The sequence below is a fragment of the Dicentrarchus labrax genome, unplaced genomic scaffold (assembly GCF_905237075.1).
Source record: "Dicentrarchus labrax unplaced genomic scaffold, dlabrax2021, whole genome shotgun sequence".
NCBI lineage: Eukaryota > Metazoa > Chordata > Actinopteri > Moronidae > Dicentrarchus > Dicentrarchus labrax.
This window is the reverse complement of record NW_026136716.1, coordinates 554,789-581,256: the sequence shown is the minus strand read 5'-3', so window position 1 is coordinate 581,256 and position 26,468 is coordinate 554,789. Positions and strand designations below refer to the sequence as shown.

Sequence of the window (26,468 nt, the reverse complement as noted above, 5' to 3'; positions counted from 1 at the left end):
GCAACGAGCAGCCCGGCGACGCCACGTCAGGAACGTCCCGAGCTCTGGACAGCGCCCGTTATAGCCAGTTTTATTCTGACCATGCGCTCTGGTGGATGGACGACTGCGAGAAAGCAGCTGCTGATGAGCTGAGGAGGAGGAAGTGAGAAGCAGTGAGTCCGGGGCCGGACGTTAAGACTTTTTTGAGAAATGGCAGGAAAGTGCGGGAGGTTGGCACTGTGGGCTCTCGGCGCAATGCTGCTGTCGGGACACATCTACACGGAAACAGGTGTGTATAACGCTGCTGTAACTTTATTAACAGATACAAGAGAGTCAGATCCATGTAGTTCAAGTATCAGCAGTAACTGTACACCTTGTGCTGACTCTGTGTGACATTATTAGAATGTTAATCAGTCATCAATGTTAAGTTTAAACCACTTTATATACAGGTTAGTCCACTGGTTCCCAACATAGGAGAACCCGTGGACTAACCCAAACCTGAAAGGATTTTGTGCAAACCCGAACCGAGCCTGAACATACATACATACACATAAATAATTGATACAAGCTAAAGTAAAAGACATTGTATAATAATGTGTACAAATTATTTTCATTAAAAACGAATAAATAAATTCACTCATTAATTACAGTCACAGGCATTATTAGTTAAATATAAAATATATATTAAAAAATAAATCTCATTCTGTCAAAGCCTGACCTACGGCAGCAGCTTGAGCCCGACAGGTTGGTTTGGGTCCAATCGGATTCGTGCAGACAATCAAAGATCTACATCCAGCAGGTCACCAGATCAATCCGAGAGAGGCGCAAACAACGTTCTGATAAACAAATATATTTTCTATTCATGGATTTTCAACTTAAATTTTTATTGAAAATTTTTTTGTGATGTCTTGAAATGTCCGACCAACAGTCAAAAACCCAAATATCTAGTTTAAAATCACAGAAGATTAAAGGAACCGACATATTTTTAGCTTAAAGAAGCCGGAACCAATTTATTTGGGGATTTCTGTATTAAAATGATTCAAAACGATGATTTCATTATCAAATTTTCAATTGTCAGTTTACTGAAGCTGCACCAAAGAGACTAAACTAAACTCCTTTCAATAACTGCTTTAGATCTTTACCACCGACAGGTTCTTGGTTCTGGTTCAAGCAGCTAGTTTTGAACCGTTGGGAGCATTCCAACCAAAAATAAACCCAAAAAGTTCAGATTTTCCTTGGGAACAAAAGTAGGCGTGTCATTTTCTACAGGTTGTTGATGACGTCCAGGATTATTATGGTTTCACTAGAGGTGGCAAAAGTACACACTTGATTTACTCCAATAGAAGTACAGATACTAGATACTCAAGTACTGATTCTTTGTGTAAAAGTAAAGGCTCTGAAATGTACCCAAAGTATAAAAGTACTCTCTTGGTTTCTCTGAAGGACGTTTCTATCGGCTGTTTCTGTGCTAAGGAAGTAAAAGTAAGTCCACTGGTTCCTGCTTCTTTAATCTGAAAATATGGTTGTTTTTGAAGACATCTCCTTCGGCTCTTCTTTCACTATTTATGGACATTTTCAAGACAAAACAATTAATCGATGAATTGAGAAATTGATCAACAGCCCTAGTGGTGCTGTTAACAACTACAACTCAACTCAAAAAGCATTAAGGTTTGTATTAATGTGTTGTATTTTATGAGCTTATTATTATTTTTGATGTAAAAAAATACAGAAATTTATCTTACAAAAAGTATAAAGTAGCAGAAAATGGAAATATATAATGTACTTATTGGTTTCTGATGCCCATAGATGCCACTCAGGACTGGATTGTGGATTCAGAGGAGCGTGGCGGGTATTTGGGCGAGCTGTCGGTGGACTCAGATCAGCTTCTATACAGACGACACGTCGCTCTAACTCGAAAAAAAAGGAATATCTTGTTTCCCAGCGGAGTCAAACTCTGCACCCAGGAGACGTTTGACCAGGCCATTGCCAACCACCTCAGCTACTTCCACCTCAGAGGTATGTTGCTGTTTCTGGTTTTGCCCCCCCCCCCTGCCATTTAGCTCGCCGGGTCTGTCGGTTTCGGATGTGCCCAAATTAACTTTTTTTCCATTTAACACTTTAGGCGTTTCTCTGAAGCTCTTATCCAGACTGCTTCCGAGTTAAACTCCAAGTCTGCCGTCATTAAAGGCAGCCGATACCAGAGAGGTCAGAGGTCACACAGAGCCAGATTCACTGCAAAAACATGACCGTCTTAACAAGTAATTTAGTAGTACAAGCTTTTGGTTTTTTGTGGCAGTTTTTTAATTTTTTTGACTTACCATTGGTCAAATATCTGTCACTTTCCATCATTGCTCTTTTAGAAAATACAAAATTACTGTACAAATCATAGTAAGCACTTCACAAACCATTTGTTAAGACAGTTATTTTCTGACATTTCCAAATCAACTGGGTGCTCTACAACAAACGATTTGCCCTCTTTCTACATCATCTTTGAAGTTTATGTAACTGCTGAAGAAACAAATCCAATTTTCCAGCAGAATTCCCTTCATGTCTTAGAAGTGGTGGTTGTAATATGTGTTCCAGTCATTATCTATCTCTAAACTTTACGCTATTTCCGGCCTTCAGTTTGTTAGTAAAATAATCAGCCAGACCTCAGTTATGGTGTCCTATGGTGACAGACAAAAGTTCTGTTTGATAGATCGGATGTAAGCCAACTCACCTTGTCTTTCCTATTATATCTCTATTAGAAAGGGGTGAGAAAATTTCCTGAACCAAACTTTTAGATCCAAATGAACACAATTTTGAGAAGAAAAAAACACACAAAAATCACCTGTACTTCTCTTTAAGGGAATATGATGACCTAATATCTGGTGCTCATTTTAATTGTTCGTAACATGTTTATTTGGGTTTAAGTGTGTCAGGAGACGGTGTGGGAAGCCTTTAAGATCTTCTGGGACCGGCTGCCGGAGCGGGATGAGTACCAGGACTGGGTTGGTCGTTGCATGGACAGCTCCGTCAGCGTCATGGACATCGGCAGCTTCTTCAGCCAATCGACGGAACACACCACTCTAATCAGGAGTGTGAGTGCACCGTTGTTTTTATTTTAAAGTGTAGCATTCGTCCAGTGTGAGAACGCTAACTGTAGTCTCCTTTGAGTTCTTGTGGTTCTGTGTTTAGTATTTTAGAAAAACTACAACATACATGGTAATTTAATACAAAATAATATACATATATACAAATACAATACCTTAGACCATAGAAATTAATTATACTTATACATATAAATTATATGTATTTTTTGTAGTCGTCCATTTGTCTGTCATCTTTTTGTTCTTATAAACTGAGAGTTTTCTTCGCTCAAGATGTGTTTCTGTCTTTCAGAGAGTTGCCATGGCTGCTGCGATGAACAGGTCAGTTTAAAACTGCATTTGTTAGAAAGTCACATGTTCTGGTGTTCTTGTGCTGGTGTTCATGAACCTGTTTTAAAAAATGCTAAAAATATTTATTTAACGGTCATTTAGTGACGTGTCAAGTATCTGAGTCATCTTCTCTTAAAATGTGTGAAATCAAACTCTGCCAAGAATTTGCCTTCTTCCAGTTTTCTTAAACTATAATCTGTACGTCTGAACATCGATGACATTGAGCTTTCTTGATTCTAAAATGCAGGGTCAGTGTATTATGTTAATTGCCAAACAATGAATGAATAAAAGTTAGCATCTGTCATCTGTCAGTTTCTGAATGCTGGGGACCCATACTGTACCTTTCTAACAGAAAACTTTGGTACTCAACATTTCTGGTTTCACAAAATACATTAGTTTTTCTTTCTATAGATACAGGGCAGAGGTCACATTTCTATGTTTAAAACCCTTCCGTTTTTTCTTTAAGGTTACACTGCACTATCGTCTTATGGAATACACTTAGATCAGTACTTCTTATTGATATGTGTTGTATCTCATCTGTATTTGCATATTTGGTGTTCAAATTACTTGAATATTGTGATACTTCAATTAGATTATTAGATTACTCACTACATGTTTTAACAGACAATCAGTAATTTAAATATAAAGTAAATATGTTTTTCCAGGCTCATATTGCTGGCAGGTAGACTAACACCCTTTAAAGGGTTTTAAAATCAAATAATTATTGTTAAGTCTCTTTAAAGTTTCACACGCTTTAACGGGACTCAGACACGCAACCGAACGAGTGGCTCGTTAAAAGGTTTTTGCAGTAATGACTCTTATAGATGAGAGCTGTAGACTGACAGTCTCTGTGTATTGACACCTGTGCTGTGTTTCATCACCTGCTGCAGTGAGCCCATCACCTCAGGCCCTCCTCCATGCAGGTAGGCCTGCAAACACAGAACACCAACTACCAAACAAGGCCTGGAATCAGAAACCAGAAACAGACAATATACAGTTTATGGTTTTACACTTAAACAAAAATCTGATTACATCTGGGGTTTTTTTGCTGGATATGGCCAGTATATTTTACAGATATAGTAGATATAACTACCTGTACGTACATGTATTTAGAACTACATTATACTACTAAAACTAGAGTACTTTAAGAGTTTTAATGACTCCAAACAGACGACGAGGAGCCAAACTCGAGTGTTGTTGTTGCCTTGTTGCACTTTTTACAGTCGTGTGGTTTTCGTTAATTCTCACTGTAAAAATGCCTTGACCCAGCTGTGCTGCGTTTTAATGAATGTAAAGGGGAATGCCAGCTATTTTAAAGATTTGCAGATGTTTTGTTTGTGATCGGCGGTGAATGTGCGAGTTCCTGTGCCCAAATCTGAGAATATAAACTTTATTTTGGGGCAACTTTTCTGAGCTTCTTTGATCAGAATTTTGTTTTTGTTTTGAGAGGAGAAACAGTCCCTGAACTGTGCTGCAGGAACATAAAATAAATCTTACAATATGTGCAAATTCCCCTTTAAAAACTGTAAAAAGTTCTACAAGCTGATTTTACTGATGTTGTTTTAAAGCTGTTCTCTCAGACAGCAGTTTGGACTTTTTAGGCTTAAATATAATCGATTTACTACATTAATCATCACTGCTGTCCTGTAAAAACAGAGGTTTTCTGCTTCCTGTTGACGCATTTTAGGGTTTATTTGGAAACTATAATCTAAATCTATATGTAACTCTCATTAAACCACGGTTAATAGTGACACCAGTGGCTGTTAAGTGAACTGCAGTCAGAATGCTGTTCCCGTAATTTTGCAAGCTAATGTTAGCCAACTAACATATCCACTCAGATAGTATTTTGATGGCGATAACGTTAGCGAGCAAGCAAGCTCAAGTTAGTGCTGAATAACGTTATCCAGCCGGCCCACCGCAACGCCATCTAACAAAGTAAGTTAGCTAGTGTTGCACACTGTTTGCACTGTAGGAAAGCAGAGAGAAGGCACTCAGGAGCATAAACTTCACATCCTTTGACCCTCATCCCTACGCTACGCTACAACTCGTTCACTCATTGCTTACTCACACTGATTCACACTGAGACATAAATAATTCTTTACAATGAGAAAATCCCCATCACAGAGAACATTATTGAAAGATAAACAGTAAACTTCCTCAGTCTGTCAGATGTTTCTGTTGTTTGCTAAATGTTCCCTTGTCTCTCTGCCTCTCCTGCAGCTCTGAAACAACAACCATCCAGACTGGACAATCAGTGACTCTACCAGGTAAACACACATGAAGCTCACTCTGAATCATTTTTAGAGTCGCTAGCTAGTTAGCTAGCATTTTGCAAACATTTCTTAACTTAAAATCTGACTATATATATGCCTCTTTTACCATCTTCAAAATGTGGTTATCTTGTGTTTCAACATAGATAAGCTTAGCATATCTAAGTACAGGGAAGGAGGAAGTTGACCGAGGTTCTGAGGTTCATTGTAAACATTCCTGTAAAAATAAACTTGAGGTACTTGTAGTTTATTAAGGGATATTATCTGACAACAGACGGTTATTGTCTTATGGATGACCTCTTGGTGACCTCTTTGTGACCAATTCAGTCTTTCTTTCATGACCCCATAATTGGTGGTAAAAGAGCAACAATTGTACAAACCTAAATGTCTGTACAAGTTTAAAAGTCTGCTGTCAGCTGCAGTCCCTCACCTTACACCCCAATCTGTCTTATGTGAGGGAGGAGTGGGTGCAGCAGGCTGATTCCCGTCACACGCTCTTCTCTCAGAATAGAACTGTAAGCCTATTTACGGGCAGCAGTCTGGTCAATGGAGGGAGGCTGGATAGAGGGCCAGAGATGTCGATGTGACTGAGGTACTGGAGGACAAGTATCAGGGTTAGTGAGATCATAGCTACAAGGGGTTGTTCTGTGGACGGAGCTGGGGTGGAAGTGCTGGCTTTGTAGCGGGTTGTACTTGTGCCAACATGGGCCTGAAAGCCGTATGCCCCACGACACACTGACTACGTTTACATGCACTCTAATTTTCCACTGTTATTCCCAATGTAACAATTATTCTGCATTTGATAAGGGTCATGTAAACAGTTTGGATATTTTTTTATATTTTCCGATTACAACATGTGGGATATTCTGCTATTGTTCAGGTTTTGGGAGCATTCTTTGGACACTTTAAACAGTTTGCGACACTCTGCATCTTTACAGTTCGCTCTGTGTGTTGTAAAAGAAAGATGAGTTGGGCCAACCTGAAGGTTTCTTTCTCCTTGGGGATGCTATGGCAGATTTCCAGTTGAACAAGTCCTGTTAACTAACATACAGCTGTATAGTTCACAGTTGAGATATGGATAGATATGAATTTACTTTCCAACATCCTGATTATTTCATATAATCATTATTTTACAGGGGAAGATGCCATCATCATCAGTTCAGAGACAATCACAGAGGACGAAGATGACCTTCCACCAGGCTTTGAGGTTACTGCTTGGACCCCTCCACCTTCTGCAACCAAAGGGTCGGTTCAAGACGCTACAGCACCCTTGACTGAGATTCCTGTGGATTTTACCTCCCGAGCCTGCGGTTTCCGCCATGCCAGAGGACACCGAAGATGTCCAGGAGACTGCTGGAGGCGGCATTACTTCAGAGAGTCCACTTTTAGTCATTACTGATGCAGACGTTCCCTTGAAATCTAAAGAAGTAGATGTTGAGAACATTGCAGAGGACACTGTGGAGGTTGCCACAGAGGTTGCTGACGCTGTTACCCATGAGCCCTTTGATGGGATTGTTGAGGAAGAGGGGGAAGACAAAATTGTCCCGGATACAAGAGAAGAGGAGGCTGTAGTGGACAATGACAAGATCCTTCAGATCATTCCTGAAGATGTGGATGCACCTGTTTCTGACATGATTCAAGAAGTTAGCCCGCAAGGTGAGGAGCCGCCCTCAGAGGTTGCCGCTGCAGAGGTCATCACTGAAGCTACTGTTGTGGTCCTTGCAAAGCCCACTATAATACCTGATACAGAAGCTGTCACGCTGGAGGAACTGGGGCAAGCAGTATCTCCGGAGCCTGCTGCTGAGGCTCCGTCAGAAACTGTGGCAGGGCAAATCCCGGAGATGACTGTCAAGGTCACTGAGGGCCCAGAAGTTGAAGAAATTCCAGACAATTCTTTGGATGTCAGTGACATTGTAGAGGAACACACTGAGGATTTACCAGAGCCAATCGATGACACAGGAATCGATGCTGAGGAATCTGAAAGTGACATAAAGAAACCACCTGCAGAACATCCTTCAGACGCTGTAGAAGTTATCCGAGATGAATCTGTAGTCACCACAGATGCAATGCCAACTGTATTTATAATAACAGATCCAGAAGAAGAAGGAGAAGCTGAAATATTTATAAATGTGACTCCAGAAAAAGAATCTGTCTTGGACATAGAAACCGAGGTTCCTTCCCAGGTATCTATTCTGACCACAACCGACGTTGAAGTTAGTAGAGACATTGGCGAGGGAAAAGCGCCATTAGATAAACCTACAATAATGGCAGAGGTTACTTCTGAGCCAGTCGTACCGATCTTACAAGATGACAAGAATTTTTCACCACCAATTACTACAGTGGGCAAGATGGAGGCAACCGAGGAGGAAGAAATAGTACTAGAGGCAACAGAAAAGCCAGAGGAAGAGGTAAAAGTCAATAATCAGGAAGCTTCAGTTGTTATTGAAGATAAAATGACAGAATCTGCTGTTGAAGTGGAGTCCGCTGAGGTGATAATAACAGAGACAGATGTAAAAGAGCTAATTGAGACTGTTGATGAAAAAGCACAAAAAGAACTAGCAGTGGAAACAGAAGATTCTACTGCCGAAGGAAAAATATTAGAAACAGCAGAGGAAATACTATCGGAGGGTACAGCAGAAGCTCCGGTACATGTCACAACCAACACAGCAGAAGAAGAACCAGTTGAGGCTGCAACAGGAACAGCAATCATTGAAGAACAGCCACTGAAGACAGCTGATGACACTACAAAAGAAACAGAGGGAACAACTGAGACTACATTAGAACCAATTGAAGGTGGAGAAGAAACACCTGTGGCACCTATAGAACCTGCAGAAGAAGAAGGAGCAGATGTAACTGAAACCGCACAAGATCCAGAACCTGTAGAAATACTAGAGCCGACAGGAGGGGCCACAAAAGAAGCAGAACTGGTAGAAGAAACTGCAGACACAACAGAACCTACAGTAGCACAAGCACAAGAAGTAGAACTTGTAAAAGAAGCTGCTGAAGAGACAGAACCTACAGGAGCACCTGCACAAGAAGTAGAACCTGTGGAAGAAACTAACAAAGACACAGATCCTTCAGGAACATCAGCACAAGAAATGGAACCTGTAGAAGAAACTGCTGAAAAGACAGAACCTACAGGAGCACCAGCACAAGAAGTGGAACCAGTAGAAGGAACTAGCAAAGAGACAGAACCTACAGGAGCACCAGCACAAGAAGTGGAACCCATAGAAGAAACTGCTGAAGAGACAGAACCTACAGGAGCACCAGCACAAGAAGTGGAACCAGTAGAAGAAACTGCAGACACAACAGAACCTACAAGAATACCAGCACAAGAAGTGGAACCTGTAGAAGGAATTAGCAAAGAAACAAAACCTACAGGAGCACCAGCACAAGAAGTGGAACCAGTAGAAGAAACTGCAGACACAACAGAACCTACAAGAGTACCAGCACAAGAAGTGGAACCTGTAGAAGGAACTAGCAAAGAGACAGAACCTACAAGAGTACCAGCACAAGAAGTGAAACCTGTAGAGGGAACTAGCGAAGAGACAGAACCTACAGGAGTACCACCACAAGAATTTGGACCTGTAGAGGGAACTAGCAAAGACACAGAACCTACAAGAGTACCAGCACAAGAAGTGAAACCTGTAGAGGGAACTAGCGAAGAGACAGAACCAACAGGAGTACCACCACAAGAATTTGGACCTGTAGAGGGAACTAGCAAAGACACAGAACCTACAGGAGTACCACCACAAGAATCTGAACCAGTAGAAGGAACTAGCAAAGAGAGAGAACCTACAGGAGCACCACCACAAGAAATTGAACCAGTAGAAGAAACTAGCAAAGAGACAGAACCTACAGGAGCACCACCACAAGAAGTGGAACCTGTAGAAGGAACTAGCATAGAGACAGAACCTACAGGAGCACCAGCACAAGAAATTAAACGAGTAGAAGAAACTAGCAAAGAGACAGAACCTACAGGAGCACCAGCACAAGAAATTGAACGAGTAGAAGAAACTAGCAAAGAGACAGAACCTACAGGAGCACCACCACAAGAAATTGAAGCAGTAGAAGGAACTAGCAAAGAGACGGAACCTACCGGAGTACCACCACAGGAAATTGAACCTGTAGAAGGAACTAGGAAAGAGACAGAACCTACAGGAGTACCACCACAAGAATTTGAACCAGTAGAAGGAACTAGCAAAGACACAGAACATACAGGAGAACTCATAAAAGAAGTTGCAGATCTTGACATAACATCAATAGATAAAACACAAGAAACAGCTGTAGGGGAACCAATGGAGGATGGAAAAGAACCAACTTCTGAGGACTCGGAGGAGATAATGGAGGAAGAAGATGGTGTTGCCAAACCAGAAGCAGAAGGATCTGAACCAGAAGTTGCAGAGGAAGCAGTCCCAGAGACTCTTGATGTAACCTCACCAGAGTCTGATGAAGAGATCACTCCAGTTATTGTTGTTGTACCAGAAGATACAGAGGGTTTATTGCCTGAGACTGAAGTGGAGAAAACACCTGGACCAGAGTTAACACTGGAACTTCCAAGAGACGCTGAGTTAGTACAACCGGAAAGCACCAAGACTACTACACAGGTGATTGAGCCTACAAGTGAAGACTCCAAACACCTCCCTGAAATCGGGAAAGAAATTGTCCCAGAGGCTCCAAGTGAAACATCACCAGAGGTTGTGACTCCTGCCCATCCAGGGACTACCACAAGGGGAGGAACCACTGAAGCGGAAGAGGTTTCACCTGAAAAAGATGTTGTCAAGAGTGAGGACAGTGTCCAGGTCCCAGAGGAAGTTGAGGGTACCTCCCCCGATGTTTCAGCAGAAAATGCAGAGGAAATCGTGACGGACAGTACTGAAACTGTTGTAAAAGTTACTGCAGAGAGTACGCAAGGTACCGCAGTAGATGCCACTGAGGAACCCACCCCAGGTGCCTCTTTGGAAGTCACGACCAAGTACGTGGTGGAGTACAACAACGGTAACTTCCCCGATCTAACGGAGAGGCCTTATGACATAGATGAGAACTTACTTGGAAACAACGGCTTTGGGTTTGAGGAAGAGGAAGAGAACTCGGTAAGCACATATGGATTACTTATAAAATTCCTGGTTATTAAGTGACAATTTTGAGTCCCACCACTGATAAGATGTACCAAACTGTTCCCGCACTCAGATTGGTAACGAGATAGACGACACTTTGCTGTTGCCCCCGAGGCTCCTGAAGGACCAGGTGGTGGAGCTGAGCATTAAACTGAGAGCAGAAACCTACAACGACGCTCTGAGAGACCCGAGCAGCTTCAACTACCAGCAGCTAGCCAGACACTTCACACGCAGGGTGAGATGGTTTTTACCAGGTCTCTACTTCATGAACGTGATGCAGTTTTCTGTGTTAATGTTGAGGAAACTGCTGTAAACGTACTGATGATTTTAAGGGAATGCATAAAAAAAATATTAGGCTAACACTATAGCATAAATAATATTAAGTAAGGCCTCAAGCTAGGCATACATTACGTTGAGTAAAGCTTCAAACTTACTTTTTTAGCATACACTATGTTAAGTAAGACTTAAGAAGAAGAAGATATACTTTATTGATCCCCTAGGGGAAATTGTTCTTTTCACTCTTTTTTTTTTTTTTATACACACACATGCACTTGTGGACATGCAAAGGGGAGAGAGATGGTGGAGTGATGGGGCTGCAATGTTAACAGCGCCCCATGAGCAGGTTTTGGGGTTAGGTTGCCTTGGTCAAGGGCAACTCGGCAGTGCACAGGAGGTGAAACTGGCACCTCTCCAGCTACCAGTCCACACTCCATATTTTTTGTGGTCTGTGGGACTTGAACCGGCGACCCTCCAATTCCCAAGCCAAGAGCTACTGCCGCTACTTCAAGCTATATATTAGCGTTGTATATATATTTTAGGTAGTATGGACCAAGGGCAAATTAATATATTTTTGAAAATTTCAACAGTAAGGAACTAATCTTAACACTCAAGCTACATTAGCATGTAGCATCAGAGCCAAAGACCTCCAGGAGAGACACAGATGATTATTATCACTCTACAGAGGAGTTAATATATTCCAGTTGTTATCATCTTATTTTGGAGAAAAGGATGATACAGTGAGCAGTGGCTGGTCTATCAGACCTCCTCCTCCTTCTTTTCTTCACTCCTCTCTGTCATTTCTCCTCTCTGACGTCCAGGATGCACACTCATTACCAAATTGACTTGCTTGTGGTTTCCTATAAACTGCAGACTCAGGAGTTGGGCTCCGGTTTAAAGGCCTCGCCTGTTTTTCGCGCATTAAGGATCTTCACGCTTTAAAGCTCAGTTTGCTTTGCCCTGCCAGCTTTCGACTATACGACCCGCTGAGGCAGAAACAGAGCTGGAAAACTTCAGACAACGTACAGAATACGAGCAGTGACTCACTTGGAGTCGGTGGAAAAACAATCTGTGCCAGGAAAGCAGAGTGCCGGTGTATTCCCGCACCGCCGGGAGTTTTTCAGGCTCCGCTCCACCATTAGTGACGCGGGAAGCCAGTTTATGGTTTGAATGTCGGGGTCGGGGTCATTAATGAGGGAATATGAAGTGGATAACGGGGCTAATAGAAACAGCAGGAGTTCCAGTGCAGCACACAAAGAGAGTAGAGGCAGAAGAGTGCAGCCACGGGCCATCAGCACCCAAAAATGTTGAGTTTTATTCCAAATAAAAGACTTGAGCAGCAGATTTCAACAACTGAGACAAAACTAAATGACTTTATTATAATCATGTCTTTATTTAACGGACTGTTTTTACATGCATGCATCATCATAAACATTATTTAATCAGTTATCAGACCATCTGGATAGCTAACTCTACCTAGTGTACTAGATATAAGTATATCCACGTAAGTGTCCACATTTAACAGCAGGGTTGCCACTGATTTTTATGTTTTGAGTATCAGGTCAGAATTATGGTTCGATATATCAGTTCTGTTATTTTGCAATACTATTAATACTTTAGCATGTAAGCTTGTTTGAACGAGGGTCCAAGTTAACACTTTAGCATTTTTAGTTAGGCACTGAGCTAACACTTCTTTGTTATCTACATACATGTTCACATATAGCAGTCTAACCAGTACAGTGCTACAGAGGGACTACAACAGTTTATATTAATTAGGAGCCACCCGGGATTATGGTTAAAAGAAATCCTTTTGTTTCATCAGTTCATTGTTTAATTATGCAAATTAGATGACATCTCAACAAGCAGCTTGTAGTCTACGCAGAGAGCGACAGATAAGGAGGAAAGTGCATAAAGCTCAGCCCAGATTTATAAAAATGGTCATTACAGAATCACAGAAACAAAGACGAAACTTTCTTTCTTTCCTTTCTTTAACTTCCAGATTGAAGACGCCTTCGAGAGGTTGCCGGGTTTCAAGAACGTCTACATCGTTGAGTTCAGGTCAGGTTTGTTCCAAGGATGTGATTTTCTACATCCAATCACAAACACTCAAATTGATCAAACCGAGAAGCCACAAGGAACTTTTATCCAAGAGTTGTTCATAACGACTTCAGTCTTTGAATTCAGTAGAAATCCCTCCTGCTTTCCACTTCCTGTCCTCCATGTCAGTTTCACCTGACTGCTAACAAGCTATTAATGCTGTAGGAGAACCTTTATCTGAGACAAAATTCCAGAAAGGGATCTTTCATTTTTAAGAGACTTAAGATGTTTAAATACATGTGAAATAGATAATGAGACCTTCATTTGGTTTGATTTTATGTGTTTATGTGATGTTTTCTTTCTGTTTTCAGGCCACAGAAGGACCTGGAGCGGTAAGTTTGACTCTTTGGTTACTCTCATACAGTTTTATCACTACAGGAACCTTTATTTATATGGAGCTCTGCAGTTCCTGTAAGCTGGACGACTTTTTGGATGCTTCAGTTTTGTTCTTTGTGTTGAGGCTTGTCAAGCTCCTTCACCGTCACCCAGAGAGCTCTGAAACGGTCCGATACACCCGTCCCATTGACCCGTGACTTTACTACAGAGTCCGCCGTCCCCTTCAGTGAGCTGGGCCTGATGGGAAATTCAGCTGTCATGTTTGGGATAAGGCAGAACAAGTTGTGTTCTGGGCAGATCTTCCCACCAACTAGTTAAGATATTTTTGCAGTGTAGGGTTCTGATATTCAGTTCACTGTAAAACATAATTCTCTTAAATTGAGTCAATTATTGATCGTTCGAAACTGTTATCGTAACTCAAGGCAATCAAATCTACCTGTGGGTTAGGATCATTTCACTTACACATATAGCTGCAGAACCTGTCTAAGAATCATCAAGTTTTCGTTTGTCTTCAGGAAATCAGTAATCCAGTGACAGTTGTCTGTGCATCCATGAGTATACTGCTAACAGGAGCTGCTAACAGCTAATTCTCCTTAAACACTTTAAATGCTTTTAACACTAGAGGGGTGGCAGCTGCATCTTTTTGCACAAGTGCATTATTTTTAATGGCGCACAGTGCGCTCAAAACCGAAAGCAAAGCTGTTAAAAAAACAGTAATATTCCAAAAACATACTGTAACTGACTCGTAAAAATACAGTAATTTTCAATAATTAAAATAATTTTTTTTGCTTTAATTTGACATAAAATCTTTAAAAAGAAGCTTTTTTAATGCTTATACACTAATAAAAAACATTTTAACATTTCTGTTGTGAAATCTAAAATTACAGAACAAGTAATTTTTTTACTGTTTAATATTAAATCTATTAAACAGTAAATGTCCCCTAAAAAATTATAGATTTGCAAATGTATTTTTTCTTGTTATTTTACATTTATTTTGCTATTTTCTGATTTTATTAATATATTTTATTAATGTATTTTAAAAATACGGTGGTAGAATAAATGGGTAAAACCTTGTAAACTTACACATTTTTAAAGAAGTGTAATCAATGCTTTACTGATGTGCGACTAATTATGTCTCATCAACATGGTTCTTATATTCCTATCCTCTCTGTTCACACACAGATGTAAGTAGCCTGTGATTAAAACATGTGCACGTAAGTGGTCAAAGGAGGATTTCCTCACCTTGTGGTTGTGTCCTCATCGACCATCTCCCCTCTTAAAGCCCCTTTCACCTGGCTGTCGCAGTAAATAAGAGCATTGCTGCTACTCTGCTCTAATTTCCACTTAATGTCCTTAACAATAGTCAATCAGCTCTTAAGTGGGATAAGTCGCTCGCTGCTCGCCGGCCACCTGCAGCCGCTACAGGATTACTGTTAAAGATTTACGACAGGCTCGCTGACCTCCACCCACCCCTCTGTCCAGGAACAATCCCCTCCCCACACTCTCTGACCACACTGATGAATGCACTTTGTGAGCTCAGAGAGACTCTTAAACTCACCTGAACTCTGCAGAGTCGTAGAAATCTCGGCATGAAGCATCGAGCTGAAGGTGGAGAAAGTCGATACGGTCGTAAAATCCTCAATTTCTGCTGCTCGAACATTATCTCAGAGTGAAAGACGGAGGTCAGAAAGACGTGAAATAACTGATTATAGGATGTGCGGTGGTTTCTTGTTGATTATTTGCAGGTTAAATCTACAATATGTAACATTCCCTCATTAAACACTGTATAAACTCTTGAGCTATGTTCTATATGTAGTTGAGTTGTGTTCTTATGTGATCGTTATAGTAAAGCTGACAAAATATGTTTCTGATCTTCATCTGCACATTGGCTTAAATATATATATTATATATATGTATACGTGGGGAAAGTGATGTAAGTTGCTGCCCTATATTTTTATGTTCATGGATTTTCCAAAAATAACATAATATGAATTATATTTTTGAAGTAATAACACTTCCTGTTCTTCTTCCCTCAGGGGTTTGGTGGTTCTGGTACACTACGCTATCACTCTGGAAGTCGACAGCAGCGGCATCACCAACGACACACTGGACTTCATCTCTCTGCAGAACAATCTGGTGGAGAAGAATTATCCCGGCGCCGCCGAGCAGCCCACCGTCCTCTACACCATCACCGACTTCCGCAACTACATCACAGAGGCTCTGCACAAAGACAATTTCATGAGCAACAGCAGCTTGGAGACGCAGCCCGACTCGCTGCAGCTGGAGAACAGTACGAGAATGTTTAATTCAAAGAAAGTTTATTTCCAGTCTTGCAGTCTGACTTATTGCTGCAACTTTACACAGTAAAATACACTTTGTTCAGTACTTGAAAACATTTCTTAAATTTGTGGTTTAGTAATTATTCAAGATTTGCAACCAGAACCAGTTTTTCTACTCTCAACTCAACTCTTTTCTGCAGCGGAGAACTTGTTACCTGCTGTAAAACCTACGAGCCTCCCGGCCGACACCTTCGACAACATGGTGGGTTAAACTAAATGAGATTTCTTTTGACTTAAGCACAAACGTAAAGAAGAGTAAACTGTTGATTCTGCTGTTGAATGTCCTCCTGTCAGGGTAACGTCCTCGCCGCAGAGAAGCCTCCCGACGCTCCGAACCACGAGGTGGAGAGCAGCGACGTTTTCCTGAAGAAAGACGACTTCCTGTTTGACCCGTTTGACCAGTGGAAAGGCCCTCAGGGCGCGGTGGTGAGTGAGAACGACGTCTTCATGTTTGACGAGAGCACGGCTCCTCCACCCACCGCTGAGTTCCCGGAGCAGACGTTTGACCTGGAGCCAGCAGCACCAGGGAGTGAGTAAAGGTTCAGTAACTCTACAGAAAGAAAGAAACTGATGATTTGACCATGAATTTGAGCCAACAAGAAATCCTAAAAGTGCTTTGGATAAAATCCTATCTGAGGTTGAAAAAGTCTCATTAGACTCTTTATCTAGATAACTGCAGACAATTGTTACAGCAGTGGAATAACAGTTTGAGGCAGCTCATAGATTTGAACCCAGTTAAAACTTCATCCTATCAGGTTTTCTCACTCTCCTGGTCCTAAACCGTGTTGTGCTTTTCTGGTTTATTAGATGATGGAAATATTGAAGATGAGGGATTCCTCCTCAGTAATGCCGCAGAAGATGTTACCCACCGAGGGGACCATGCGGTAGGTCCTGGAGGCTCCTCTGCAGCTGCCCCCCCTCAAACAGGCTCCGAGGTCACACTTGACGAAGGATCTGGCTCTGGTTTCTCCGGAGACGGCCAGGGAGCTGATCTTTGGTCCTGGCAGCCAGCGGCTACCTCTGATGGGACTGGCTTCTATGAGAAGAGTGATGGCAGCCTGGAGGTGCTACCACCGCCTGATCTGGAGGAGACTGAAGATGAAGGTGAGGATGAGGAGGCAGTCGGAGTTGAGTCGCCAACCACTGAGAAAGAAGATTTAATAGCGATGGAAGTTGAGTTCACCAATGCTCCAGTAGTTCCTGCTTTTGAGGAATCAGTTCCAGACAGAGGCATTGAGGAACCTTTCTTGGATCAGGTTTTGGTAACGCCGCACATCAGCACAGACCCTCGATACTCAACCACCACCGAAGCACCTGTATTCTCACCCAAAGGTACCTTGACTGTTGAACTTTCAGTGCGAACAGTGGAGACATCCGCCATCTACGATGACTACTCCTTGACTGAACCACATACTCATGTGGCAGCAGTCACAGATTCTCTTCAACTGGAAGTTTGGACTCGTGAGGCCCCTGTTTTTGCAGGACCAACTGATTCTGTAGTCAAGGTTCAAGAAATCACTGAGGAGGTGGAAGTAACTTCTACAGCAGGAATAGACCTTGCAGTGGCTACAGCTAGATCTGAATCAGAAGAAGATGTACCTGAGAAGGAGGAGTTTGAAGTCATTGTTGCACCTGAAGTGGTCCCAGATTCTGATGCCTCCTCAACCAAAGAGGCACCTACCTTTGTAGAAGTCAAGGCAGTCACAGTCAAAGACTCCAGCTTTGATACAATCACTGAAGAGCCACCAGACCTTGAAGTATACACAGAGAAACCCAAACTGCTGCTGCCAGAAACTGAAGACCACTATGTGGTTGAGATTTTGGAGGAACAACACATTGGTGCCACTGATGCTGCGATAACAATGGCCCCGGTGGTTGGCATCCAAGACGAGGATTTGTTTGAGGATGAAGTCATGGTTGCCACTACAACGACTGATGCTCCAGTCCTCACTTCATCTGTAAGTTCAGACCACAGCAGCAGCATTGCACTCTCACCTGAGAAGGACTCACCATTCACTCGAGTGTCTGATTCATCGCCGGAGGATGAGGAACCGGTTCACCTTGACCACCTAAACCACGAAGACGTTGATGAAAACCCAATGATTAATCCGACTTCAGATGTTTCTCTTTTGACGCCATCCGTGGTGGTTCTGAACAAAACAGAAGGTGCTCCAACAGATGTCATAGAATGGTCACCAGGCACTTCAGCAGAGGATGAAGACTTGGGTACCACTTTGACGAATACTACGGGAAAGGAATTAGGTAGCAATATTCTCCAAACAGCTACTTCCTCGCTTCAGGAAAACAACACTCCTGCTACCGAGATCCAATCCTTCGAGCACATTCTTTCTGACGTGCCAAGCATCGCCGTCAGCTTTGATGTCTTCCAGTATGGTGGCGTGGCAACTGAAGGTGACAGCAGTGGTTTCTCCAGTGGGGCTCAGGGGTCAGACCTGGATGCCATCGCATTACCGACCCGACCTGGCAGGGCCCTTACGGTTTTCTTTAGGCTCAGGGTAACCAACATGGCGTTCTCCATGGACCTCTTCAACAAGAGCTCAGCTGAGTACAAAGCCCTGGAACAACGGTTCCTACAACTGGTGAGAACTCAGAAAATCTTGTCCCAACAATTTAATCTTCTAGTTTCATATGTAACATTTTTCATGTTTGTCTTTTTTATTCACTTTGCAGCTGGTCCCGTACCTTCAATCCAACCTGAACAACTTTAAGAACCTGGAAATTCTCAACTTTAGGAACGGCAGCATAGTGGTGAACAGCAGGATGAGGTTCGGTAAGCCAGTTCCCAGAGGTGTCACCAATGTTGTCTACCTCATCCTGGAGGACTTCGCCAACACCGCCTACCAGACCATGAACCTGGCCATCGACAAGTACTCCCTGGATGTCGAATCAGGTAAGACTTAATAAAGTAGGGTAGGGTTAGACTTTTACAGGTTTTTGAAGGCTGAAACAGAATTTAACACTCAAAATGATATTTATATTCTCATAAATGTTGCTCTTGTCAGGGTGGAAAAACTTCAGTAAAGCATTTAGCACAATCGGCTGTGGTGAGAACCGCCGGGTGTCCTATCAACGCTGATTGCTATTGCTATTGCTGTCCTTGAAAATTATTTCTTTAAAAGAGTAGGAACCCTGCCAGAGCTAATTTGGTGGAAAAGGGGTCCTGTTCCACTGGTTCACTAGTAATTCCTGTTTGGAGCCACGATTGCAGTGTTTTTGAACTATTCATTTGACATCCGCCCATTATCTTTATCTCAATATCCATAAAATTTTACTCGTAACTGGTCAGTATGTAGCAGGCTGATATTGATACTGTATATTACAGGACATTAAAAACTATAATATAACTATAAATATAGCATTTTCATTCTTAAATTGTTAAATTACTTAATGATTTAATTAATTATTTCATTTTTAACAAACATTTCAGTGTCACATTCCTCTACATACCACTAGAGGTACCATAGTTTGAGAACTAGTCTTCTACAAGAAGTATCTAAGTACCACTACTACCAATCAGTCAGTGTTGTATTCTGGGAGTTGTTATAAGACCTTTCATGCTCAGCAGTCGAGTACTGTGTATGTGTGCAGTGTAACTCCTGTCAGTCTAATACCTGAGATAATCCGTCTGGGAGGAACGTGAGCAGCAGTACACACACTGACTCACTCTGTTGAATCAACATGGCTGCTGTTTACAGCCGTCTGTCTGAGCCGATAGAGACACTCTCTGCCCACTGGGGATCTTTATATCTGCAGGTTTATTTGCCTTTGAATGCAAATTTGAGGTTACTGACCTCCGCCCAGGGACTACTGATCTTTTATCTTTTATCTTCATAACCTTCACACCAGTGACCTCTGCCCAGGGACTACAGTTGAATATTAGCTTTTAGCTATATTTTGTACTATACATTTATTGTGCATTATCCCTGTGAAATAACTGTCAAATAAAATAAATATACTGCACCAATATGTACCAAATACCAAAAGGTACAAAACCAAACATTCACAAATGTTACCTAGAAGTTACAGCACAAACGGGGGAAAAACATGTGGACGAGCCCCCAATTTGTCATATTTTTAGTCCACAAGATATACAGGAATAATGTTGAAAAATTAATCAGTCAGTATGTTCCCTACTTATTCTTTCTGTGCAGAGGAAGCTTTTATTTTGATAGGCAGCATACAGACGTTATTTACACCTGAGCTGGTGAATTGGGGATGATTTCTGCAGCTGAGATGAGATAAGGTTTCCCGTAATTTCCTCCAGTTTGTCCATCTCTGCTGAGCTGCAGCGCTTTAATCTGTCTGAGCCAATCAGAAGAGCTCCTGACAGCCTGATAACCCTAATCTACAGCAGTGAGTCACTGCGGTCAGGACTCACTGTGGACGTAATAATCAGTTTACTCCTCTTGTCTCTGCTGCGCTCTGAAGGCACGTTTTCAATTGCACATGCACCTCAACCATACTGGGATCTGTAGAGGATGTGGTGCTGGAACTGCAGTCACCTGGTCCTCCTTTAAGTCATTATGAAAGATGGTTGTTCAGTTTATATTGACGATACAACAGCAGTACATGAAAAGTGTGATTTAATGACACTTTTCCTGTTAGCTAGCACATTTTAAAGATCACTTTTTGCACACGACCAAAATTATTGAAGCCCCTCCCCTTTTTGCTATTTGCTCCAATTACAGTTGAGTGAGTAAAGTACAGTACTTGAGTAAATATACTCAATTCACCTCCCTACTGTTCTCGTCGTTGTCTCCAGAACCTCTTCATCTTCTCTTCTTCTTTGTTGTGGTTTCCTCCTCAGGTGACCGGGCAGATCCCTGTAAGTTCCAGGCATGTAACGAGTTTTCCAGGTGTATGGTGAATCGGTGGTCAAGCGAGGCCGAGTGCGTTTGTGACCCTGGATACCTGAGCGTGGACGGACTGCCATGTCAGAGCGTCTGCGAGGTGCAGACAAACTTCTGCCTCAATGACGGCAAATGTGACATCATCCCCGGCAAGGGCGCCATCTGCAGGTTGGAGGAGGTTTTACCCGCTGTGGTCTATTGTCACGATGAACAACGTAGTCTTAAATACTTATATTTATTCCTGGTGGTGTTTCTGGGTATTGAACCACGACCTTTGCTGCAGGTGTCGGGTTGGAGAGAACTGGTGGTATCGCGGCGAGCACTGCGAGGAGTACGTTTCCGAGCCGCTGGTAGTGGGCATCGCCATCGCGTCAGTGGCTGGTTTCCTAATGGTGGCGGCCGGGATCATCTTCTTCCTGGCGAGGTCGCTGCGAGAGCAGTACGACGAGGAAGACACAGAGGACCCGCTACGGTGAGCTACACCATCTCCCTAAATTCCAATAGACCTTCTTCACAGCAGCCAATAGTAGGGTAAATACAGTGGTACAGATTGCTGCCGTTGTGCATGTTGGCGCACTGGAAAGGCTCCGGTTTTCTACCCCACGGAACCACTTTAATCAATAGGGATGTTCCTGGCAACCATTTGTTGTATTTTTAACTAATCAACTAGTGTAAAATTGTGACACTCTGAAAATTTAGCACAATTTTAAGACACACAGCCAGTCTTTACTCTGCAAGCTAGTTGCTATTTCGTGTTACACACATTAGACATCAGATTTAAATGTCAGTAAACACGTTTGGATGCTAGTGAACATGAACATGAACATATGGACAATAACTGTCTGCCGACAATGCCACAACGCCCGAGCTTTAAGGGAGCAGGTAAGCTAACGCTACATTAGCTAACTGTCAGTCAGAAATTTGTATCACTGGTGACACCTTTGTTTTACCCTACTGTTTCATGTCTAAATGGCTGCTGTGAAGAAGGTCTATTCCAGGTAAATAGGCATCCATCCACCAGGAGGTTGACTGAAAACACTGTAAGTTGTTAAAAGAGACAAACTAAACGTTCAAACTTGTCCCTCTTTCAGACGGGGTGACAGTGTGCCGACCCTGGAGCGCGCCACCAAGTTCAACCCCATGTTTGAGAGTGACCCAGTCACCGCCCAGTACTACCGTCGCTATGATGACGAAACACCACAGTACTACCACCGTTGTGACCCCGACCATCCGCAGCACAGCAGCTCCGTCAGCACGGACAGCTCCAAAGACTTCGGCAGCGACGAGATACGACACATCTATCAGAACACCTCGCTCACCAAAGAGGTACAAAAACTGTTCATGCTTGTAGTTTATTTTCTTTACTTCAGTGATATCAAAACTCATAATGTGTGAAAGACAGACAGAGAGTTCAGCTACGTACCACAGTCTGTCATCAGCAGAGAGATTTATTTTTGTTAAATATTTTATTTTAGTAACTGTCATAACTGTAGCTAACAACAGCACCAGTGGCCGTTCAGTGAACTGCAGTCAGCGTCCTGTTGCATCCTCCTGGGCGTCGGCCAACAGTGACAAACACTGAACGCTGTAAAATAACTGACAATCACATTTAGAATAACGTTACTATCTGCAATGTTCCTATATTTTATTTGGACCATTAGCTCCATGCTACCCGAGGCATCCTCTACTCTACTTTCTCCTCCTGTAGAAAGCTTTGGCTTCTGTTTCTGAAACCGCAGGACGTGTTTAGTAAAATTACTTTAACTCTTTGGACGGAGAAAATCCAGTGTTGTGACATTCGTTTGGCTCAGAGCTGTTTTCAGTCTCAGCAGGAGGTACTACACAAGTATTTTTATCTGCAGGACCTCCTCAGTTTACAACTCTGACCTCGCAGCCAAACTGTTACATAAACATGTTTTCCTCCCTCTGACCTCTGACCTCTGTGTGCAGGAGATCCAGGAGCGTCTGAGGATAATCGAGCTGTGTGCCAGGGATCAACACTTTGCAGACTTCGTGCGACAGACTCAAGTGTGAGTGTTTCATTTAATAATAACTTTTCAGCACTTTTCAAGCACACAATTAAAGGTCTGTATGAAATAAATTATTTTAAAATAAATAATAATACTTAATGGTATTGTAAAAATGTGTATAAAATAAACTATCGAATAAAAAATAAATTAGTTGTCTTTAGTATGACGCAATCAATCCTGTTGCAAATGACAAAATGTTAAAAATCTGTAATAATTGAACATCATAATAATATAATAAATAATAATTAATAACATTTGAAATAGTAAAAAACTACAAAAAAACATAAATGAAAAACAAGTAGAAACAGTAACACAGTTTAATAATAAAAATGTATTTATTTAGGTGCCCTTACGTTCAAACGCAAATAAATGTAATTAAATAAATACAGTCAAAACAAATTATAAATAGCTAGTATATAAATTGTAATGAAAATAATGATAATAAAATAAAATAAATAAAAAATGCCTAAAATTGTTTAAAGGTTTTGACCACTATGGCTGCACATAAAATACACGCTGTTAAAGATAAAGATAAAAATTAATCATGGCGCCACTGGGCTTCCGTAGGAAACACAAAACAAGGCTTTTATATCACATAATCTCCTCCTTTAGAGAGCAGAGTGTCTCTCGCTGCCCCTCCAGGGGATTATAGACTTTCTCCGGGGGTGTAAAGCTGAGAGGTGAGCCAGGATTCTGACCGTCTGTCCACCTGTACCAAAGACCGACGTTTAAACATCCATCTGCCTTTATTCTGAAACTCTAGACGACTGTTTCCTAGACGTCTAGATAAGAAAAAAATACTGTCTGTTACTCGATGCACAGATTCTCACATGCAGATTCTCTTTTAGATTTTTGATTTATTCAGATTTTATCCATAAGTTGTTGGAGCAGATCCTTTCCAGCTCCCCAGAGAATCCACCCTTTAGTTCTGATCCACCTCCTGACCTTTCAGCTCTTCTGTTAGCGCGGAGGGTAATTTAATTAAGTTTCATTAAATCCTGAAAGACAGATTTATAAAACTTCCACTATTAAACAAACAACATTTGTGTCGAAATCAGTTTGTGATGAAAAACCTAAGAGAAAAATCCTCAATTGGTCCTTTGAACACTAGTAAAAGAAAAGTATTAATAAGATATTTAAAGTCAGACTGAAGCTTTTAGACCAAACAGACTCTCGTTTTAAACAGATTCTCCTTCCTGACCTGCTGTTTGGAGTCGAAGGGAAACAGTTAAAAATAGCAGAGAGGTTTGGAGACGCTCTACTAACGGCATCAAATAAACGAACAAACAGCAGTTTGACCTAAAATATGCAGAAATATACAAACCGTAATCTCCCTTCCTTTCTGCGCTCCGCTGTTTACGTTCGAGGCTCTTTAACATTTAAGTTCTGGGTCTTTTTGTGGTTTGGACGTCGAGGCTTTGGACCACATCACTCGCCGGCCAGAAACCACCAAACTAATCAGATTTTCTCTGGTTCTGCAGATTCCTGGAGAGGAGAGGAAGCTCGACCACATAGCGAGTCCTGAGCCGCTGACCTCGAGGTACCAACATCCAGTCTTTTTCCTTCTGGTTGCTGAGTTTTATCCCACGTTTCTGTCTTTGTGAACAAGCTTTGATTGTCAGAATCTTCTTTCTTCAGTTCAAAAGAGTTCAGCTTACATTAAAAACACACTATTTTACCCAAGATGCCTTGACTTGTAAATTTGTCCGACAGACGCAGCCGTCAGGAGGCTAGTTTTCGTTAGCCTTGCCAGGAGTTTGTGAATCAGTGTATTTTATTCATATCGATTGTTGTTTATTTGAACAGTAAAATCATTTCTAAATATAAGACGGGTTCAAAACGTAACCTCGACTTAAAAACCTTGAGTTAATGGTTTAATTTCTCTTTTACTGAGAGAATGAAAAAGGTTTCTATTTCTTTCAAAAGCAGAAGATATTTACAATATTTTAACTTGGTTATTTTGAGATACTAAGTCCTCGTTTTCAGATAATAGAGAATTGAATAGTGTGTGGACGGATTTGTGTGCTGAACAGGTATTATTGATCTGTGATGAGACATTCAAACCTTTAAAAACTTCAGTTAACATCTTAAGGACAAAACCAGACAAGACATCATCTTCTAGACTGTTTTCTACCAACTGACTGTTGTTTTTCTTGTAGTCTGAAGCCTTTTGCTTGTAGGAACAATGTTGTGTCTCCTTTCTGATCTGAGTTCCTGTCTTCCTCTACAGAAACCTGCCTTCGTCTTTGATTTGTGGAGTTTTCCGTCGCCTGGCTGCTTCCCATCAGTTGGAGGTGAAAGGTGACGGGACGCTGAAACTTTCTGGGAGTTTATTTCCTTCTGAGGACAATTTCTGCTCTTCTGTTTCACCGACCATGCACTGAACTTTGACCTCTGCAAGGTCGCCTGTCCCTCTGACCTTTACCTGTCACCTCCTCATGTAAATACTGTTCTGTCTTTGTTTTTTTGGAGTAACACTTCAGTCACTGCTCTTTAACTTTCACTGCTGTACCTCTGTCTTTTACTTTCAAATGGATTTCATGGCTTTCATCTTTAGCTTGAATTCAAGGGCTTCTGTTTGCAACCTGCTCTCCACCGCTGTCGTACAAAAGAAACTCGCACCTGAAGGTTTTGTTGTCGATTGTCTGACAGCTCTGGCTCCCAGCGCTCCTCCCCATCAGTGCCTTGCCGCTCTGTTAGCTTTATTTTTGGGTAACTGATGCGTAGAATCTCAGAGCCCTTGACGTCACTGTACTTCCACGACAACCCGGATCATTAACGCCATCGATCAGCTGCTTACCGAACGCCAGCACCCGTCTGCGTTTCTCACCAATGTTTACATTTCTCAACCAATGCTGGAGTGTTAGCGGATGTGTAGCCTGTCAGTGTCTTCTTGTATGTGCTTGTTTTTTTAAGAAGTCCTACCTTTGATTCTCGCGTGGTCCCTCAACCAGAAAGGTTTCAGCAACCAGAGAAATGTTGACCACAGTTTCCAATCAGTCTTAGTTTGTCTGACGATTAGTGAGATGGTCGAACGCATTCAGTCTGATCCCTTTGCAAACTGCTCTCCTTTAAGCCGAGTTAATGAAACCGATGATACAAAAAGGTTCAAAAAGCTGGAAATCAGAAGCTGAGTTTCTGTTTTTTATGACCTGAAACTTGGTCTGAACAAGATACCTAGTTAGCATGAGATATTCTCTTTTTCAAGCAAAATATTAACTTGTTTGCGACCCTCGAGCTGAAATAAAAAGAACCTTAATAAATGTAATGAAAGTATCCGAGTATAAAAACCCAGGAAATATGAAAATGCTTCCACAGGACAGACGATAAAAATTCCTCTTGAACATTTAAACGGTTTAAATAACTTGAATTTTCTTCGTTTGTTGCATTTTACTTGAAACATTTCTACTTAAACTCAACCGTCTGCATTGTATTAGAATCTATCCAGTAGACTGTCAGCTGATATTTATTGTTGTATGTTTAGATGTTTTTCTAGCAAGCCCTCCCAATCACTAAGTTGTAATACAGTTCCCAGAATGCACTGGTCCAGCTGTAATGGTCACATTCCACTGATATCTGTCTTGTGTGTGCAGGTCTGGGGCTCTTTGTGTGTTTTGTATCGTGTTTTCTATGCTGTAATTATAGAGCAGAGACAATAACAAAAATATGATGTGTACGTGCGCGCTGGCACTGTCGCATTTTTCTAAAATAAAATGACAATATTTTTTACAGTA

The 26,468-nt window shown here is 41.7% G+C and overlaps 1 protein-coding gene across 1 annotated transcript; it reads left to right on the top strand.

Annotated features, from left to right (window-relative positions):
* Nucleotides 1-19: 19 nt before the first annotated feature.
* Nucleotides 20-26,468, top strand: LOC127378798 (uncharacterized). Its single transcript, XM_051428061.1, is given in 22 exon segments — nt 20-268; nt 1,786-1,995; nt 2,893-3,059; nt 3,361-3,389; nt 4,289-4,321; nt 5,619-5,665; nt 6,805-7,018; nt 7,020-10,761; nt 10,859-11,020; nt 13,061-13,119; nt 13,470-13,490; nt 15,531-15,784; nt 15,974-16,035; nt 16,128-16,362; nt 16,641-18,433; nt 18,525-18,744; nt 20,662-20,872; nt 20,988-21,176; nt 21,796-22,030; nt 22,655-22,734; nt 24,216-24,274; nt 24,965-26,468. Coding segments are annotated over 21 exon segments (8,031 nt in total). The 5' UTR covers nt 20-234; the 3' UTR covers nt 24,250-24,274; nt 24,965-26,468.